Source organism: Triticum urartu, chromosome 3A, assembly GCF_056163025.1.
Source record: "Triticum urartu cultivar PI428250 chromosome 3A, HENAU_Tu73, whole genome shotgun sequence".
NCBI classification, from domain to species: domain Eukaryota; kingdom Viridiplantae; phylum Streptophyta; class Magnoliopsida; order Poales; family Poaceae; genus Triticum; species Triticum urartu.
Genome location: NC_141875.1, coordinates 712,302,693 through 712,322,204, shown reverse-complemented (window position 1 = coordinate 712,322,204; position 19,512 = coordinate 712,302,693). Strand labels below are relative to the sequence as shown.

The 19,512-nt window shown below is 41.2% G+C and overlaps 2 protein-coding genes across 5 annotated transcripts; one reads left to right on the top strand and one right to left on the bottom strand.

Annotated features, from left to right (window-relative positions):
- Nucleotides 1-446: 446 nt before the first annotated feature.
- On the top strand, nt 447-2,261 carry LOC147982028 (uncharacterized). Its single transcript, XM_087516178.1, has 6 exons — nt 447-458; nt 702-869; nt 941-1,117; nt 1,453-1,662; nt 1,758-1,920; nt 2,053-2,261. The coding sequence occupies exons 1-6, from the start codon at nt 447-449 to the stop codon at nt 2,259-2,261; spliced, it is 939 nt and encodes a 312-aa protein (XP_087372304.1).
- Nucleotides 2,262-5,328: 3,067 nt separating this feature from the next.
- Nucleotides 5,329-11,698, bottom strand: LOC125546158 (uncharacterized). Of its 4 annotated transcripts, none has more exons than XM_087514200.1 (6): nt 11,137-11,698; nt 10,862-11,012; nt 8,654-8,792; nt 6,834-6,879; nt 6,423-6,723; nt 5,329-6,302 (listed from the first exon to the last, which is right to left on the bottom strand). In XM_087514200.1, the coding sequence occupies exons 1-6, from the start codon at nt 11,320-11,322 to the stop codon at nt 6,184-6,186; spliced, it is 942 nt and encodes a 313-aa protein (XP_087370326.1). In that variant the 5' UTR covers nt 11,323-11,698; the 3' UTR covers nt 5,329-6,183. The 4 variants fall into 4 exon arrangements, with proteins under 4 accessions (XP_087370326.1, XP_087370325.1, XP_048566284.1 ...); XM_087514199.1 differs by having other exon boundaries at nt 8,654-8,795; nt 11,137-11,694; XM_048710327.2 differs by having other exon boundaries at nt 6,834-6,873; nt 11,137-11,693.
- Nucleotides 11,699-19,512: the final 7,814 nt, after the last annotated feature.

Genomic DNA, 19,512 nt, shown 5'->3' with positions numbered 1-19,512 from the left:
TAGCACTAGCATATGCACGCTGCGGGGCAAACACACAGATCGATCGATTCATATTTCATACTCGATCCTACAGATTTAAACCCCACAGGGCGTGTGCTAATTAGGGTTTTGGCATTTGATTAGATTAGATGGTACCTGAATGGGCGATTGGTCTTCGTGCGGTTTTTTCTTGTTCTGCTCAAGGTTACTGAGCTTGGCATGCAGCTTACAAATTAGGGAACCACGGGCTGATGCTACTGCTGCTGGAGACGCCCTCGGGCTTTGCAATTCTATCTTTCGACGGGGTCCAGCTCTATCTGCCAGGCGCCAAGGAGGTACCACGGTACTACCTGCCTTCCTGATGTTCTCGCCTTCTCTTGTTGTTCATGTCATCGGCTAATTTATATTCCCTTTTCTCTCTTCATCATCTTCTTGAGAATATCTGGTCGAACTTCGGAGCAGAATATATGGCACGATATGTTAGTGCCCCACTCGTTCCCTTCCCTCTCTTGCTTCTTTATGGAGGGAGTACTTCTTTGTTTTCACACTAATCATCTGAGTTAGCTAGAGATCTTGCAATGTTCGTCATTATCACGATATGTTCAATTGTATCACGTTCCCTTAGTAGATGTTTGTGCTTATATTCTGAATTAGTTGTATCTTGTAACCACGTTGAGAAACCTCGCGTGACAAGGTCATCCTTTTTTTTATTTCTTTGTCAGATTGTTTGGCTCAAACAATTCAAAAAATTCAAGGACAAGTCCAGCGCCATTAGGTCTGACACTGGTGTTTGCAGAAGGCTGTCTAAGTTCATCAAGAGGTGGCGCCGTCCTGGGCAGATGTTAGTTGTTGGGAAACCTGAGTATAAAGCAATCATAGAAGCGAGCATGGTTAGTTTACTCCTTGTTTGTTTTATGGTTGTGAATAAATTTGATCACCGTTTGTCCCGATTTCTTTTCAGGGCATACCTTGCATTTTCGATGAAACTGTGATGGAGGTGACGTGGGGCGTGAAGCATATCATCCATAGTCTAGTGCCTATGGAAAAATCAGAGCTGACTAAGGAGGAACGCCTCCCCATGAGTCAAGGACTAATAATGTTCCTGAATCGTAAAGGTTTTGATGTCAAACCAGATATGGTGAGTTTACTACTCCCCCTGTTCCTAAATATTTATCTTTTTAGAGATTCTAAATAGACTATCACATACGGATTTATATAGACATATTTTAGAGTGTAGATTCATTCATTTTGCTCCGTATGTAGTCACTTGTTGAAATGTCTAGAAAGACAAATATTTAGAAACGGAGGGAGTAGTTGCCTAGTGAGTGCCCTTCGTGTTCTTCAGTGATGCTTTCTTTGTCATCTTGTTCTGCTTCCCGATAATTTGTGCACTGACCAAAGCTTTGGGTGCAATAGAATATATTTGCCTTCACATTTTTCTTCGGTGACGAAGCAATTGCTATTTGTGTCCAGGTCAATGAGCGCATTGTTCTTTCAGCATGTGCCTTTTATGATTGCGATGAAATTGAGAAGAAACATGATGCGTGCTTGAGACGCGCTGGCAAGCAACTTAAGGATGTGTCTGGCATTAACACCCAGGGCTGGAGCTTACTGAAACTCTCAACAGCTCTGATGCTTATATCTTTCTCCGAAGAAGAAATTCTAGTTGGTGATCCAGAAGAGGTAAATCCTAATATCTGTAAATCCTTTGCTTTCAGGTACATTTGTTGGAAAGTTGTTGTTCGTGTTGTAACACTGGTGGAGTGTGTTTCTTTCAGTTATTTACAGCTGAGGAGCTGTCTAAGTTTCAGGATGATGCACACGAATATGACGACAAGATCTCAAAGTACCCATGCCGAAGAATATATGAAGAACTAGTGTGTGCCCTTGAAGCTAGAGCAGCGAATAGAATACTTTTGACCTCCTTGGTTAAGGAGGCAAGTGCGTGTTTCTCTCCGGTACCCGAAGCTGCAATGTACAGCCATCGCATATAGCTAAGAATAGCATCAATTCATTCGATAACCCGCCGAGAAAATTTGTAATGCCGGCTCCTGCTATTGAGCAAGTTTGTAGAACAAAGAAGATCGTGCAGCCCTCCAGATGGGTGCGAATGCTTTTCCAACGTGAAGCTCTTGCCTCACATGCTCACGGTTTTCATGAAGCGGGAGCTCGGATCCTGTAGATTGCTGCGGGAGATCATGACCAAGGTACATCGCTGGAGGAAGATGAAGCTGTTGACATGCAGGAATATTGAAAAGACTGTTGGTGGTACAGCTTGCTAATACAGAGAAGAAGGTCCAGAGTCCACCGGCTTCGAGATCCACGGCAGATCGGGTGAAGTCGGCATCCAACATGGATCCACCAGTGCAAGCATCGTCGATTCTATCGACCGACGCGAGGGTTCGCGATTGTTTTTTTATTTTATTTTTGATTGAGGGTTAGCGATTGACTGGCTGTCTTTTTTTCTTATAGAAACACCTGTAATTTTACTGATTTAGATAAAAATTAGAAAATATAATAAAAAATTGAGAATGAGAGTAAATTTTTACTCACAAAACAGATGATCACTAGACGATGACAAAAAAATAGAACTCTTGAAGATGCGAGATCCCACACCCCTCAGTGCCAAGATGGCAGCCGGAGGCGAGGAGACCAATAATTCCCTAACGGCGACGGCTGCCCTAGACGAAACCCTCACGTCACGAGGTTGAGAACTGTTCCTTGGAGTAGCTGCCCGATCGACTGGATCTCTGGTGTTGTTGCATGGAATGTAGACAAATGGGCCAGGAGAAAAGGACCAAGTAACCATGTAATCCAATTTGACTCCGGGTGCACGTGCTCTTGTGCGAGAAAAGATTTTTGAAATGTCAAAAATGTCCCAGCAAAAAAATTGTGGATTCAGTCACATCCAAATGCTACCTGCAAATATTAGGATAAAAGGTTAAACATTTTGGCCAGTGCATAAAAACAAATTGAACACCAAATGTTACCACCAATTATGTCAACCCAAATTTGTTCTTTTACCAACGAAACACCAAAGCTCCATTTCGCATGAAAATTGTCAAGCATGCTTGCGACACTAATACGAACAATCACAAAAAAACAGAATATTTTAAAAACATTTTACTGCTCCCTCCGATCCATATTACTTGTCTTATATTTCTCTAGAAACATATGTATCTAACACTAAAATATGTCTAGTTACATCCTTGTGAAGGCAAATCTAAGACAAATAATATGGATCGGAGGGAGTACTTTTTTTTGAATTACTGTTCATGCGGGAGCAAACGCTCCCTGGAGCCAAAACGCCCCCCCCCCCCCCAATGCAACCAGAGATCTCTGTTTTTCCTTTCAGAGTAGCGTCCCTTTAGGACAGTGGTCAGGAAAAAAATTGCATGGGACACCTCATTGACAGCACATCTAACGGTCCACATTGGCCAGATCAAACAAACGAACGGACAAAAACTGCCTAGTCATGATAGGGCTGGGATTAGGTGCGGTTTTACTGTCCTAAAAATGATCCTTGCTACCATTTCTCCTATGAGAATAAATGCACATAGGAGAAGGCACTTATTGACACCACATACACTATATAATTACATATTTGTTAAAATAAGCTATGCATTCCGAGTAGGGCATTTTAGAGACCGAGCTCCATGGAGGCCTTAATTTTGAAAAATTCAAAATTCAGGCTTTTCAGTTTCAAAAAATTCGAAGAAACTATACAAGGATGCAATGTGTATGTGTGTAAAATTTCAGGATGAAAATACCTTGAACTGCGAGCTGCATAAAAAACAAAATCATGGATTTTGAGGATGAGTATGCTAAAAAGCCCCCGATTTGTTTTTCTTTGTGTAGCTCACATTTGCAACGTATTTCAACCTGAAAATTTACACACATGTACACTATTTCACTAGGTCCATGCGCATTTTTTCAGAATTTTTTAAACTGGCAAGTTTGAATTTTTGATTTTTTTTTTCAAACTAAGGCCTCCATGGAGCTCGGTCTTAGTTTGGCATTTTCCATGCATTCCTCTTCTAGCTAGAAAGTTCTATTGGCATATTGTTAGAGTCCTCTAGCTAGAAAGTTCTTTTGGTATATTGGTTAGATTAAGTATATTTAGAGCCTCTATGATACTTCTGGGTACTAAAACATATAATCACACTATGGTATATCTTAGGCATAAACTATTGTATATGGATTTAGTTTTGTTGTTGTTGTTTTAGTCATACTTTGCTTAAATTTAGATGGTAATCATTGTAGTAAAATATATCAAACTAAAACAAAAAACATTCAATAAAGAGTTAATACTTATTCGTTATTGTATTTGTAAGTGTATATAATTATTTGAATTATATAAAACTTTGGGTGCTAGCTAGCATTATTAAAAATAAGATTTTGTAATCCCGATTGTATCAATGGAATAAAATAGTTAAACTAGACTCATATGGAGCTATGAATAAGTAAAAAAAGCTTATTACAAATTAAGTATTGAGTAGCTTACTATAAAAATATTGGCATTTTAATAAATTTTTCTTTCTCCAATAAACTATGTGAACACTTAGGCATCTACAATGCGAATGCTAATGACGGACGCCAAGATTGATTTCCCAGTAGCTTCACCCGATTCTCCTTCGAAGGCAGGAATCTAGTTTATGTCGATAAAGACTGAGTTGTCGGGCGCTCAAGCCCTTTTTATCCCACGAGAAAAAACAAAAAAATTAAATCGCACCAAACTCCCATGCAACTTTTTCATTATCATAGTGGATATTCGAAAAATGGACTTTGTACGTACTAAAGTATATGCTTTGACTTTGATGCGCTAAAGCTTTAACTCATAAACATAAAAGCACGGTATGAACTTTTGTTAGCGCCTGCCAATTGTGATTTGCGCTGTAGACCTGGATGCTAACACAGACACTAAGCTAATTTTTGGAATTTTATTTTTGTCTAGCGCCCAACCAAGCGCCTAAGCATTGGAGATGCCCTTAGTGCTAAATGCGCATTTATCTATATCAATCGGGCTTTATTTCCAATATTTGATACATTTTTTTTCATCTACAACCTACCACTAACGCAGATGAAACATTATGTGCACATTTTTCTAAAAATATCTAACATGTCTTCCCATGAATATTAACTGTGATGAAAATATGAGGACCGGCCCAGTGTTGTGAGGAATCGAAGAGTAATAGGTAATGGTACCCATGTTTTTTTTCTATGCATTGATCTCAACCAAAAAAATATTGTTTGTGCATGAGTTTTCATAATTTAAGGTTCCCAACGATAAAGCTACCGGCAATGTGACATGCAAATGAAGGGTCGGGAAATGAGTTCAGAGAGTGCCAATGTGTTGCAAGTCCCAAAGATATGCATTTGTACGCACATTAGCTTCTGAAATGGAGGCTATATGCATGTGCATTTCATAATAGTCATTACATAATAAGATCTGTTGCGAATTAATAGTAAATATAATTTTGTCACTGTTTCAAGTATGTAAGTTTTCATCCGAGCTTGGGCCTAGCCATGGCTGCCTTAGTTGGTGAAGAGGATGCATATGGATGCAATGCATGCATGGTGTTGGGGACGAGGAAGGGAACCAAAGTCAATGACCAAATTAATAGAGAAATATAAGGACACCCCAATGTACGTGTTTAAAAATATCCTTGACTAACTAAACTCATTGTGCAACTCCATGAGCTTAATTTCTATGGAGCTACACCCCATGAAAAAGTTTTTTTTTCCCTGGGAGACATAAGCTGCTTGTGAAAAATCAGCAGCGACTCAACCACTTAACTATTTGACCATGCACTCTTCCTTAGAGCACAAGGTGCACCAAAAACTTTGCTACACCTAAGTAATGTGAACTAAATGCATGACTAATATATTTGACCAAAGATACACTAACTATTTAATTTGTGACCTATATATGCATAAAGATTAGCTGCTTGTGCTGCTAGACTGAGACATGCATGCATTTAGTTTTTTTAAGTATAAGACCTTAATTAGGTACCAGAGTACCAGACCACTACAAAATGAAAACTGGACTTTCAGTCCTGTTAGCTTTGCCAAATGCACCACCAAACCCATGGTGGTCACTCGCAGCAAGTTAGTAAGTTTCAGTGCATAGATATGCATGTAAATGAAGAAAGAAGATATGTAGGTGCATGAAGAGACAGACTTAATTAAGGCAGCCATGGTTTTCTAGGCTAAGGGCTTCTTCTGATCTGGTGTTGCAATAGGCATGGGAGAGACGAGCCTGTACTGATACTGTGGCGCAGGTGCCGGCAGAGCTGGAGCTGTCAGCTGAGCCAGTGTAATACCTGCATGAAGAAAATAAGAAAAACACTTTAATTAACCCAAAACAGATTTAAGGCTAATATCATGGGTTTCAAGATAGAATCTCTAGATCAAGCAAGAATTTAGTTAAGAGAAAATCACACCTCCTGCCTGGCCGCCAGTATTAGGCTCAAACGCGGCAGCTCCAATGAACTGGTGGAGGCCAGACACTGCGGTAGGGCTGCTCTCCTGCGGGGCGCCGACCGCCGCATACTGGTACATCTGGGGGTACTGCATCATGCTGTACGCAGCGGCGGTGCTCACAGCAGGGCCATATTGGTAGTAGGGGTAGAGCCCGGTAGGATCAGCCATTGCTAGCCCCGCCGTCCCCGCTGTGGCGGCACCACCGTTGAAGACCTGGTACTGTGCCCCTCCGGCCAGCCCACCGTACGCCTGATAGTATGTCTGGCAAAAAATTCGCGCGAGGCATGCATGTACATGATTAGACATGTTGTACAATAATAATTCACGACCAGCAAGCAAAACAGTTGTTTTTTCACGGATAGGATACGTACCAGTGGCTGGTAGCCGTAGTCCGAGAAATATGGAGAGTACCTGCAACTGATTTTGAGAAGATAGAAATCAGGTAAACAAATATTTTCTCTGCAATTTTTTTTAAATTCGGTTTCCTTCTACTCCCTCTGTCCCAAAATAAGTGACTCAACTTCGTACTAACTTTATACTAAAACTAGTCAAAGTTACTAAAGCTAGTCAAAGTTGAGTCACTTATTTTGGGACGAAGGGAGTATTTTTTTTACTCAGTTTCATGTATAGTTTGGGAAAAGCAAATGTGCATGTAAGATGGAAGGGTGTCGCTTGAGTTTTGAGTTAATTTTCTTTATGCATTTCAAAAGTTGTCAAAAAGAACAGTAGATATGTATCATATTAAATTTCTGCACGTGCAATATTTCGTGTAAAAAATATGATCAAATTCGCAATGTACTTAAAAGTGGTTTCTATATACAATATAAAAAACATTTTGCCTTTTGTGCATTGTTCATTTGATCATATTTTTGCTTCTTCTTTTGTGGGTGCTCGTGCTATAACATGGTGTACATATATGGACATTTTGTGAATTTTTTTGTAACTTTAGTTCACTTGATTAATTTCACTATAGGTTTCTCCTCAAACTATGTTTCTGCTTACTTAACATGATAAACTATCATATCATTATCACATACTCCCTCCGTCTTTCAAAAGATGTCTTATAACTTTTGTCTCAAGGCAGATGTTGTAATTGACTAACCGAGTAGAAAAAACTATCAACAACTACGTCACAAAAACTGCAAGTCTGGACGAAGTAAGGTATAAATTAAGCCTAGCCAGTTTATAGAAGGAGGCCGGATGCCTACATATTCTAATTGAAAACCTATAAGTTTATGCTACAAATAAGAGTAACTGTGATAAGTGAAAAACATGTGAATAGGTTAGTTTCTTTGCATGAGTCATAAATTTTCATGTTTTTTAAAACAAAAAAACTACACACAACTTGACACCACATCCCAGTTCATGTGTGAATTTTCCAAAAGAAAAAAGTAAGAATTTTGCAGAAACGATTTTGGCATCACAAAATTAAGCTGGCCAGATGTAAACTACGCTCTAGATATGATATAGATTAGGAGGTTTAAAGGAAGAGGGAGGGGAACTAGCCAAGTTGATAGTTCAGAGCTAAACCAAGCGAAAATCACACATAATTCAAAGCTGAAAAGTAAACAATCTTTTCTACACTACTAACTGTAATGTTAGTTGCTGTTGTGTTAACCTATGTGTTCTTGCACTACGTATGTGTGGGTGATGCAAAGCAAGATTACTCAACGAACTTGTATGTGTATTCTGTAGCTGCATCTGTAAGACATTAATACATGTACACCGCATGCATGCATGCATGCCAATCGCTCTACCCCGCATACCTACATGATTAGGTGCCCACCCTCGCTCTACGTCGCATTAAACCTACTCCTAATCCACCCCCCTCACTGCCCCCTCTCTCTCTACACACACAAAGTGCATGCATGGTAGTTGCACTTTGTTTTTTGGATGAGAGAGAGAGAGAGAGAGAGAGAGAGTGCGAGTACTATATGGATATATGAGCTGTGGGGGCACATGGAAGCTGGAGGGAGAAGCAGGGGCACATGGAAGCTGGAGGGAGAAGCAGGGGCACATGGAGCATGGATGGACGGTGCAGTCCTGGCCCCCAACCGCCAACCATCAACGAGCATGCAACCGCCTTTAACCAAAACCACCCCCTTTCCAGCTAGCAAACTCGAGCTGCCCCAGCAAGCACAGAGAAAGAGTACAGATCTAGAGAAAGAGGGAACCAATGGAGCACACTCACCCGTACATGTTGTAGGCCGCGGCAGGGATCCCTTGCTGGATGCCATGGTCGACGAAGCTGGCACCACCAGCACCAGCAGCAGCAATGGCAGCTTTCATTGCCCTCGTGTTGATGTTGCCTCCACCATGGACATGGCCTACTGCTGCGTGCGGGGACGAAGAAGGGACATGGACAAGTTAATAAACAGCCAATAAGTCGGTTGTGTACTTGCACGGATCGTGCATAACTGGAATAAATTGAAGACAGATCGACGCGCCAATGCAATGCTGTTTCTCCTTCTTTTGCACCTTGTTCACGGTACCGTGTGAAGGACCGGTTTACTACCATGATAAAGAATTAGTAACGTTCAGAGTTGTCAGACTAATTATTGGTCAAACACAACTTAGGACAGTCAAACCGTGCCTCGCATAGATCAACAGAGTGAGTATTTATAGTTTTAGAGGCAGATTAAAAAGTGTAGATCCGGGACAGAGACAGACGCGCCGAACTTTATTTACTAGTCCTACGTTGGTGGATGTTGCAGCAAGGACCAGCTCCCAAGAATAACGAACCGTGCCTGCCTTTTACAGCTTTGCAGCAAAGCTATCTAGCTGGAGGTCATGCATGCGCGGGCGACCTTTTCACCTTGGGTGAAAATCTGTCGGGCGCATGCATACTGCTACTAACGGTATTGTGCATGTACTATGTTCCTTGAATAGTTCCATCTCAATTTGCATTATCCATGGCCCTTAACCTAGGCTGAAATTTCATGTTTAGTGTACTATGGCATCATCGATTGATTAGTTTGTCAGAATCATCCCAATAGCATCGGTTTGGTTGAGGCTGACAAGTCTCCGACATGCATACTCCTTTGACCGTTACACCCTGGTAGGCTACTCCTTGTGGAGAATAACTTATACTAGTGTCATACATATGGCAATAGTCTATGTCACTATCTTCATAGTGTTAATATCTTTATTTATTATCCCGAAGACTCATTTTCTCTTGAGAAGCACTATGTGATGGTAACATAGCCACCATCTTTCCTCAGTTAATACTGTGCCATGTCACTAATATGTCTAATTGGCATTGCATGAGTATGTATGTTACTGCCTATGCTATTCCCACTATAACCAGTCATATGCGGCTATGCATGTCATTGTACTCTATGTCACAAATAACAATTGATATTTTAGGTATTGGCACTGTCACTAAGGTGTAGATTTGACTACTAATGTCTACTGAATACTACTATATGAACAAGGACCAAGGAAATTATATTATTCTATAGATACTTTATGACAAAAATCTACAGATACGATTTTTCAATTATCATTCTGAATAATTCAAATGATATGTGTAGTCAATGTGGACTCAAGACATGTCCAGAACACCTTATGTTTTCCCTCGAAAGAAAGGAGGGAGTATATGCTAGTAAAAGAATTATATTCTATAAGTATACTATTTCGTAACAAATAAAAAACATATTGTTTTCACATTACCATTCTGAATAGTGTTAAACATACTTTAACAGCCAAAAGTTACACCAGTATTAAATTAATAATCATTGAGAATTAGCATCTCCTTGCAGATTGTTCCAGAGTGATGTAAGAATCAAATCAGATTTTGTTCTTAAGACTCACTCTAAACAAAAGAGACATACTTTCTTAAAGTGTAATCTCGACAGTGTAAACATCAGCAAAACCATTAGGCGTTTACGCACCTTAATTAGTACCAGCAAATCTGTAACACCAGTAGTTTTCAGCAATTGCATTAATTAAGCATGCATAAAATGATGTGCATTCTTAACCATGTGCACCTCTAGCTAAAACTACTAAGTTTGGCAAGAACTTTGCATCATCTGGTCACTGATCATCTACAATTCGACATGCTTGATTAATTAAGTTGGCAGATCTTGATTAGCAAACACCAAACAGTAACTGATACATGCATGGCATGCACGACGTGCTCAAGCATAGCTTCTTGCTCATGGTCATCAACTATAAGTATAGTTGAGCAAATTACAAGTTAATAAAAACATCTAACTAATTAATTGAGCAAACAGTAACTGGTATATAATTGCATCATGCAAGCACGTCTAGCTAGCTTCTTGTTCATGGTCAACGACTAACAATCAAACTAAGACGTGCATGGCGCTCAGTTCTCACTATCTAATTAGCATAATTCAGTAAATTTTAAGTGAATCAAAGAAGAACACTAATTAATTACCAGCATATGGCTGCAGATAAGGCAGTGGTTGCGGCGCCTTGGACCTCTGGACCCCGAGACAGGCGAGGTTGCAGTTGGCCCTCCGGCCGTCAATCACCGGGTACGGATCCAAGCACGCCCTCATGGCCGCCTCCGCCTCCCGGAAGGTAACCTGCCAAGCATCCATCCAGACATAGCATCAATTATCGGAGCTCAATTCAGCAAGAGAATTACCCGCTGAAGATGGATGGATGATGAGGGGAAGAGAGAATTGTTTGGGTGGGTAGGGTACTCACAAATCCGTAGCCCTTGGATCTGCCGGTGCCCTTGTCGGCGATGACGACGGCCTCGAGGATCTCGCCGAAGCGCTCGAAGTGGCCGCGCACGCCCTCCTTGCTCGTCTCCCACGCCAGCCCCCCCACGAACACCTTGGTCAGCCTCGTGTCGCCGCCGCTGGCCGCCGCCTGATGAGCCATGGACATCCCCTTCTCCTCCTTCTTCTTCTAGCTCTAGCTCTGGGCGGCCTCTCCTGATCTCGTGATCTCTCTCTAGCTGGCTAGTGTCTGTCCACCAACCGAGAGAGGAACTAATAACTAACCTGGCACCCGGCGTCTGTGTGTGCTTTGGGGGACGTCAAAAAAGCGCGAGGTGAGGTGCGATCGAGGCTTGATGTGCAAGGGATGGATCCGAGGAAAGGAAAGCTTGCACCAACAACCCTAGCTGCTAGCCTGGATGCCTGTGCTCGCCTAAGGTCCTCTAGAGAGAGAGAAGGATTGGGGATTGGGAGGAGAGAGAGAGGAGAGGAAAGAGAAGGAAAGAGAGAGGAGAAAGAAAGCGAAAGTTAGCCGGCAAAGGGAAAGGAGGAGTCGAGGAGGTAGGGGTGGGACCTTCCTTGCACGTTCCCGTGCATGCATGTATTCCCAACATTTGTATGTATGTATGTGTAAATGATGTCCTGAAATTAACTAAATATTCAAAATACATCCGTAGTTAGTCAAAATTTCTCTATCGTCCAAAGTGACAATTTTAACATATGGCCAGGCTGAGTACACAATGTTTTGGATATGGGCACGGTCTCCAAGAATAACCCAAATGATAAGTGCCACATGCGTGGCATGAAGAAACACTGTCCTGGCGTTTTTGACACTAAGTTGCCATCCGAAAAAAAACCCCTCAAAAATTGAAATTTGCCATCAAAACAGAAAGTTGCCATGCTTCATAACTAAACTTGTCATCCTCGGGTAACCAAACTTGCATTCAAAAAACGTCAGGGCAAAATTGCTTCATGCCACGCGTGTGGCACTTATCAGGGCCCAAGGATTAACCCTATTGTAACAATCAAATGGTGATTCTGTTTTTATTCAACCACACCAAGTCTTTTTTTAATTATTATGTAAGTAATTTGGGTATAATCGGTGACGCTCTAGTTACCCACACCCATGTATGAAACTACTTGTCCTAAGGAATTAGGTGCAAAACGATTGCAATTATATGATGCTTCCTTTTGTCATAAAATATTTATTATTAAGTTGTTGGTAGGTTTGTCGGTGATCTTGAGTGCAGCAGTGCCATCGAGCAGCAAAACAGTTATTCGAAGGGGGTGCGAGCGGTGAATCAAGATGGTAAGATAGGAGGCATGGGATTTACCATGTCCATGCTCTTCGGGAGAAGGTAAGACCCTACTCCTGCATTTGGTGGTTGTATTGTTGTTGTGCTCACCGATGATCGGGAGGATCATCAAAGAGATTGGTTTCTCGGTTCCAAGCTCTCGGCCTAGTGGCGGACCAGAAGAAGATGGTGGTAGGTGAGAACCCTAGCTCTAGGAAGATCTAGAATATGTTCGATCCCCAGAGAAGATTCCCAACTTGCCTTATATACCCGGTTGAGCTAGGGTTACACGACCCAGGTCGGACGACAGATAGACTTGTGCCCCTTGCTCGATTAACATGCCCAAATGTCATATCCTCGTCAAGGTTGCTCGCCAAGGCCTGGAAGAGGAGAGCTTGAAAGATTAAATTTGATCATTGAGATATAATTCTCAATTTCTAGCGCATAGCTTTTGTAATATTAATTATATGTGCTTTGGGCAAACTAATGATATGAATGAGTTTTTTTTTGGCCGTCATGAACTATGTAGGTGTAATGAGAACCCCCAAATGATGACATCCATCTATGAACATGACACCATGAAAGCAATATTTCAATGGAAAGCAATCAAAATCCATAAGGAAAAAGGAATTGTAAATCGATCGATCTTATCAAAGAAGAAAGTATGAGAAAAAAATTTGATTGAAGGGAGAGCAATACACAAACATTCTTTGAGATGACAGCTACACATACTAACAACTTGACTACTTTAATTAGTGTGTCGATAGGTTTAACTATTATTGCTCCCTACTCTCATTATGTATCATATGTACCTCTTTGTACTTTTGCAGCTGACCCATGTGAAGTAGTGGATAAACACATTCTTGTTGAAGTCGTTCTGTTAAGAAGACACCTTTTTTGTGTTTATTTCATGTATTTCACTTTGCATTAATTATATGTGCGTTGACTTTTGATTCTATTTGCTAAATGATTTTACATCCACATATATGATCATTATGCTTATGAATGCGGGATTAGACAATAGTATATCTACCTGAAAAAGTGTATGTGTATAGGCCATGTATGGCCCATGGGGCGAACATGCTAATTGTAGCTTCAACTTTTGTCTCACTAAACTTGTCGTCAACAATGGCTTTTCAGCTACAGAAGAATATTTGAGGGGCTCACAAGAGATAGTATTCAATGAAACATTGCGTAAGAAGACAACCAACCCAAATTAATAATATATTTTTCTCAAAAGTCAATTTATTCACGTATGTCGCGTCTCTTGTGCTCATCTGTCCGTGATAATTTTGCTCTAGTGAACCCAGATTTTTATATAAAAAGATTCAAAATTAAGCCTTGATTTTTCTAAAAAAAATAACATATAGTATATAAACATGGATGTGATCTATGCACATGCCACAAGTGCTGCCAGGTTGCACACCAAGGTCGGAAAGGAGAGAGCATGAAAGATGAAAGGTGATCAGTGAGATAGAATTCTCAATTGCTATGCAATAGCTTTTGAATTAATAAGTATATGCGATTTGGGCAAACTAATGATATGTGTTCTTAATTATGTAGGCGTAATGAATTGGTTAGGTGTAATGAGAACCCCCAAGATGACCACATCCATCTATGACAATGACACCATAAAAACAATATATCAGCGGAAAGCAACCAAAATCCATAAGGAGAAAAATAATTGCAAATCGATTGATCTTACCAAAGAAGAAAGTATGGGAAAAAAATTGCTGAGTGGGAGAACAATACATGAACCTTCTTTGAGATGACAGCTACCCATACTAACAACTGCTTGACTTTTATTAGTTTGTTGATAGGTCTAATTATTGTTGCTCCCTACTCTCATTATGTATCATATGTAGCTCTTTTATACTTTTGTGGTTGACCATTGTGAAGCAGTGGACGAACACATTCTTGTTAATTTTTGTTCTGTTCAGAAGAAAGTCATGTTTTTCGTCTGTGTATTTCACTTTGGTTTAGGTATATGTTTGTTGAATTTTGATTCTATTTATTAAATGATTTTGCATGCACATATATGATCATTATGCCCATGAATGGTGGATTAGACAATAATATATGTACCTGAAAAGGTATATATGTGTATGATCCATGTATGGCCCATGGGGCGAACATGCTAATTGTAGTTTCAACTTTGCTCTCAGCAACTTGTCGTCAACAATGGCTTTTCAGGTATATCGGAATATTTGAGACACTCCCCATTCGCAAAAGAAGATAGTATTCGATGAAACATTGCATAAGAAGAAAACCAACAGAAATTAATAATATAATTCCTTTCCAGAAGTCAATTGATTCAGTGTATGTTCCAGCTCTTGTTCCCATCAGAACCACTTTCAGGAGACAGCATTAAAACCCATAATGACTTGGCTCTAGTGATCATAGATTTAAAATAAAAAATAATATGCTTTGGATTTAGAAAAAAACTAAAAAAGAATATATAAACATAGATGTGATCTATGCACGTGCTACAAATTTGTATGTTATACATGTTCTTATTCCCGAATACAAATAAAAAGGCAATTATGTGGATCTTAACATAGCATACTGTACATGTATTGTGTGCTATTAAATATCCATAAATTTATCTTTTTTCGTAGACCATGTTAAAAGTATCTCTTAATGAGATTTTGCACTCATATATAATTATTTTCAGTTTTGTTCAAAATTTTATATGTAAAAAAAATGTTTCAAATTGCGGGCAAACTCGAGCTCGAACTCCAATCGGCACACTCGGCGATCTAACTAAAATTAAGCTAGAAACTAAAAAAACATGAGCGATGAAGACGACATGATTTGTACATCATCTAAAAGAAGGTGGACATAGTGTTGCCGAATGGGACAACAATGCATGAACATCCTTTGAGATGACAGCTACCCACACTAACTACTTGACTTTTAATTAGCATGTTGATAGTTTTAAGTATTGCTCTCTAATGTGATTACGTATCAGATATATCTTCCTCCCCACGAGGCGACTCTTGGGTGATTAGGTATTCGCCTCCTTCTATTGGTGCCGCCGTCTGCCCACACTGCCTTCGATGCAGCGATGGCCGTTGGGCCGTGGAGGTGCGGAAGAACTCGGCCCCCGCCGGCGGAGGGACCTCTTTTGAGGTTACTACTTGTGAAGTAGCAGTGAACGAAGACAAAAAAAAACTTCACTACGTGTGTTGGCTTTTGAGGGTCCAACTTTTATTCCAGTCCCTCCGTTCACTTCTATAAGATCTTCTATTTTTTTTAATTGTACGTATATAGACACATTTTAGTGTGATTGTTCAATCATTTTCTTCCATATGTAGGCTATATTGAAATATCCAAAACATCTTATAATTCAGAACGGAGGTAGTATTTGTTAAGCAACTGCCCAGCAATATAGACAGCCATTACACCTTTTTGTGGGGGAATTTGAGAGCTTTATTCAACAAACGCATTTGCTAAACAGTTAGCCAGGAGGCTGCTGATAAGGAAGCTAGGGGTGGAGTCTAGCCAGCTTTTGGTCACATTAAGCGAACGTCCTCGCTTAGCACAGAGGTGTGCAGGACCGTTTGCTGATCTCATTACATGTTGAATGTCAAAAGAAATAAAACTAAGAGCTAGCTCTCCAACTTCTGCCAGAAGAGGTGCAATCACCGAACGATCGGTGAGGCGCGAGTTCCACAGGTTAACCACCTCTAGACAGTCGGTCTCCACGGCCACATGCGTGTAGCCACGTAATGTAGCAAATATCACTCCTTCCTTGAGAGTTAGGGCCTCGGCGATGAGAGAATCCGTAACTCCAGGGATTGGCTTGCACCATGCACCCTTTAGAGCCGAGATAGAACGGGCAACTCCACCTGCTCCTGCATGACCATCATCAAGATGTGTAGCTGCATCAGTATTAATCTTGATGGTTGCATCATCTGGTGGTTGCCAACCATAACTAGGCAGCACCAGGGTGTGCTGTCGAGGGAGATTAAGAATGGCGAGATCCTCTCTGATCCTCCGAATGGAGCTGGCTGGGTCCGCCACCTCTCTGTCATGCGTCAGACGGTTGCAAGACGTCCAGATGCCCACATAATTGTGACAATAATCGCCCTTTCCTTCTCAGAAAAGCGTTGGTCACATAGGATGTCCCGAGCCCATGTCTAAGGATGCAGCCGTGGGATGTTAATGTTGAAGAGCAACCGAGCTTCCTCCCAGAAGCGGCGTGCATGTGAACACAGCAACAGCGCATGCTCCAAGTCCTCTTCCATGGTGAGACATACCTTGCAAGTGTTGATTCCTTGAATATGGCGGCGTTTTAGGGTGCTCTCATCTGGTAAGATACCCCTCATAACGCGCCACCAGAAAACTCTTACTTTTGGGACTACATTGAGTTTCCAAACAGCCTTCCACATCTGTTGTTGATTCGCTGAAGTACCGGTAATCTGCCCCTCTTCTAGAGCTAACCGCTCTTTTTGATTCACGAGATCTCGATACGCCGATTTAATAGAGTAGATGTCTAACTTCTCATGTGCCCAATCGAGGAAATCCTCTCCTCCTCCTTGCCGCAGGGGTATGTTCAGGATGGCAGCAGCATCAGGAGCAATAAAAGTCTCCCGAACAAGACCCCTACGCCATGACCAATTAGACGTGTCAATTAGATCACTGACAGACTGAACTGCCATGTTGGTTGGCCGTAGCAAGGGAGTCATAGTGTTAGTGGAGGGTATCCACTTATCCTCCCACACCCGAATAGAAGAACCATCGCCACTCTCTTCACAAGTCCTGTATTTAATGCTTTCCGGCCTGCCACAATCACTCTCCAAAACAACTGAAGATGATTTTGGAACAGTAGCTTGCATGAAATCAGAGTTGGGAAAATATCTACCTTTCATAACCTTGGCACAAAGTGAATTAGGATTTGTCATAAATCTCCATCCATGTTTGCCCAGCAGAGCCAGGTTAAATATCCGCATGTCGCGAAAGCCCATTGCACCTATGAAGGCACTTGATGGATTAGATGATACACTCTATTTATAAAAAATGGCATGCATACATGTACAAGTATATACTTTTCTTTGAGTATCATAGATAATGTTAATTGTAGGCTTCAACTTCGATCTCACCAAACTTGTCGTCGGCAATGGCTTTTCTCTAGGAAACTTTCCCTTCACCCGAGTTGTTCCCACCAAGCTCCTCATGGGCGCAAACCCTAAGGCGCCACCTGTCATTCCCGTCGCCTCCCCATGCCGCTGCTGACGCCGGCCCTATCATGGTGGTTGCGGGCCCCATTCCTCAAAGGGGAAAAGCGATCCTCCGGTCGTCTCGTGCGATGGAGAATGGAGGTTGCAGTGGTGGCCATAGATCTGGTGGTGGTAGCGCGGTGTGGCCGGGTGCGGTGCGCAAAAGTGGCTGGATGGATGGGCTGGCGACATCCTGTGTCAGCTTGGACGGGTGCTAATGAAGGAAATATGCCCTAGAGGCAATAATAAAGTTGTTATTTATATTTCCTTATATCGTGATAAATGTTTCTTATTCATGCTAGAATTGTATTAATCGGAAACTTCGTGCATGTGTGAATACATAGACAAAACAAAGTGTCCCTAGTATGCCTCTACTTGACTAGCTCGTTAATAAAAGATGGTTAAGTTTCCTTACCATAGACATGTGTTGTCATTTGATGAACGGGGTCACATCACTAGAGAATGATGTGATGGACAAGACCCATCCGTTAGCTTAGCATAATGATAGTTAAGTTTTATTGTTATTTCTTTCTTCATGACTTATACATATTCCTTTGACTATGAGATCAGGCAACTCCCGAATACCGGAGGAACACCTTGTGTGCTATCAAACGTCAGAATGTAACTAGGTGATTATAAAGATGCTCTACAGGTGTCTCCGAAGGTGTTTGTTGGGTTGGCATAGATCAAGATTAGGATTTGTCACTCCGAGTATCAGAGAGGTATCTCTGGGCCCTCTCGGTAATGCACATCACTATAAGCCTTGCAAGCAATGTGACTAATGAGTTAGTTGCGAGATGATGCATTACGGAACAAGCAAAGAGACTTGCCGGTAACGAGAATGAACTAGGTATGATGATACCGACGATCAAATCTCGGGCAAGTAACATACCGCTGAGAAAGGGAATAACATATGTTATTATTGCAGTTTGACCGATAAAGATCTTCGTAGAATATGTAGGAACCAATACGAGCAACCAGGCTCCGCTATTGGTTATTGACTGGAGATGTGTCTCGTTCATGTCTACATAGTTCTCGAACCCGTAGGGTCCGCACGCTTAACGTTCGATGATGATTTGTATTATGAGTTAGTGTTTTGGTGACCAAAATTTGTTCGGAGTCCCGGATGAGATCACGGACATGACGAGGAGTCTCGAAATGGTCGAGAAGTAAATATTCATATATTGGAAGGTAGTATTCGGACATCGGAATGGTTTCGAGAGGTTCGGGTATTTTACCGGAGTACCGAGGTGTTACCGGAACCCCCCGGGGGAATTATGAAGGAAATGTGCTCTAGAGGCAATAATAAAGTTATTATTTATTTTCTTATAATCATGATAAATGTTTATTATTCATGCTAGAATTGTATTAACCGGAAACATAATACATGTGTGAATACATAGAGAAACAAAGTGTCACTAGTATGCCTCTACTAGACTAGCTCGTTAATCAAAGATGGTTATGTTTCCTAACCATGAACAATAAGTTGTTATTTGATTAACGAGGTCACATCATTAGTTGAATGATCTGATTGACATGACCCATTCCATTAGCTTAGCACCCGATCGTTTAGTATGTTGCTATTGCTTTCTTCATGACTTATACATGTTCCTATGACTATGAGATTATGCAACTCCCGTTTGCCGGAGGAACACTTTGGGTGCTACCAAACGTCACAACGTAACTGGGTGATTATAAAGGAGCATTACAGGTGTCTCCAAAGGTAGATGTTGGGTTGGCGTATTTCGAGATTAGGATTTGTCACTCCGATTGTCGGAGAGGTATCTCTGGGCCCTCTCGGTAATACACATCACATAAGCCTTGCAAGCATTATAACTAATA

Coding starts and splice junctions, on each gene's coding strand:
- LOC147982028 (XM_087516178.1), top strand. Junction 1,118..1,452: donor TTGATGTCAAACCAGATATG/GTGAGTTTACTA, acceptor ATTTGTGTCCAG/GTCAATGAGCGCATTGTTCT. Junction 1,921..2,052: donor CTCCTTGGTTAAGGAGGCAA/GTGCGTGTTTCT, acceptor GCAAGTTTGTAG/AACAAAGAAGATCGTGCAGC.
- LOC125546158 (XM_087514199.1), bottom strand. CDS start 11,322: ATGTCCATGGCTCATCAGGCGGCGGCCAGCGGCGGCGACACGAGGCTG. Junction 8,796..10,861: donor TTATCTGCAGCCATATGCTG/GTAATTAATTAG, acceptor CCCCGCACGCAG/CAGTAGGCCATGTCCATGGT. Junction 6,880..8,653: donor GCGGCCTACAACATGTACGG/GTGAGTGTGCTC, acceptor TCTCAAAATCAG/TTGCAGGTACTCTCCATATT.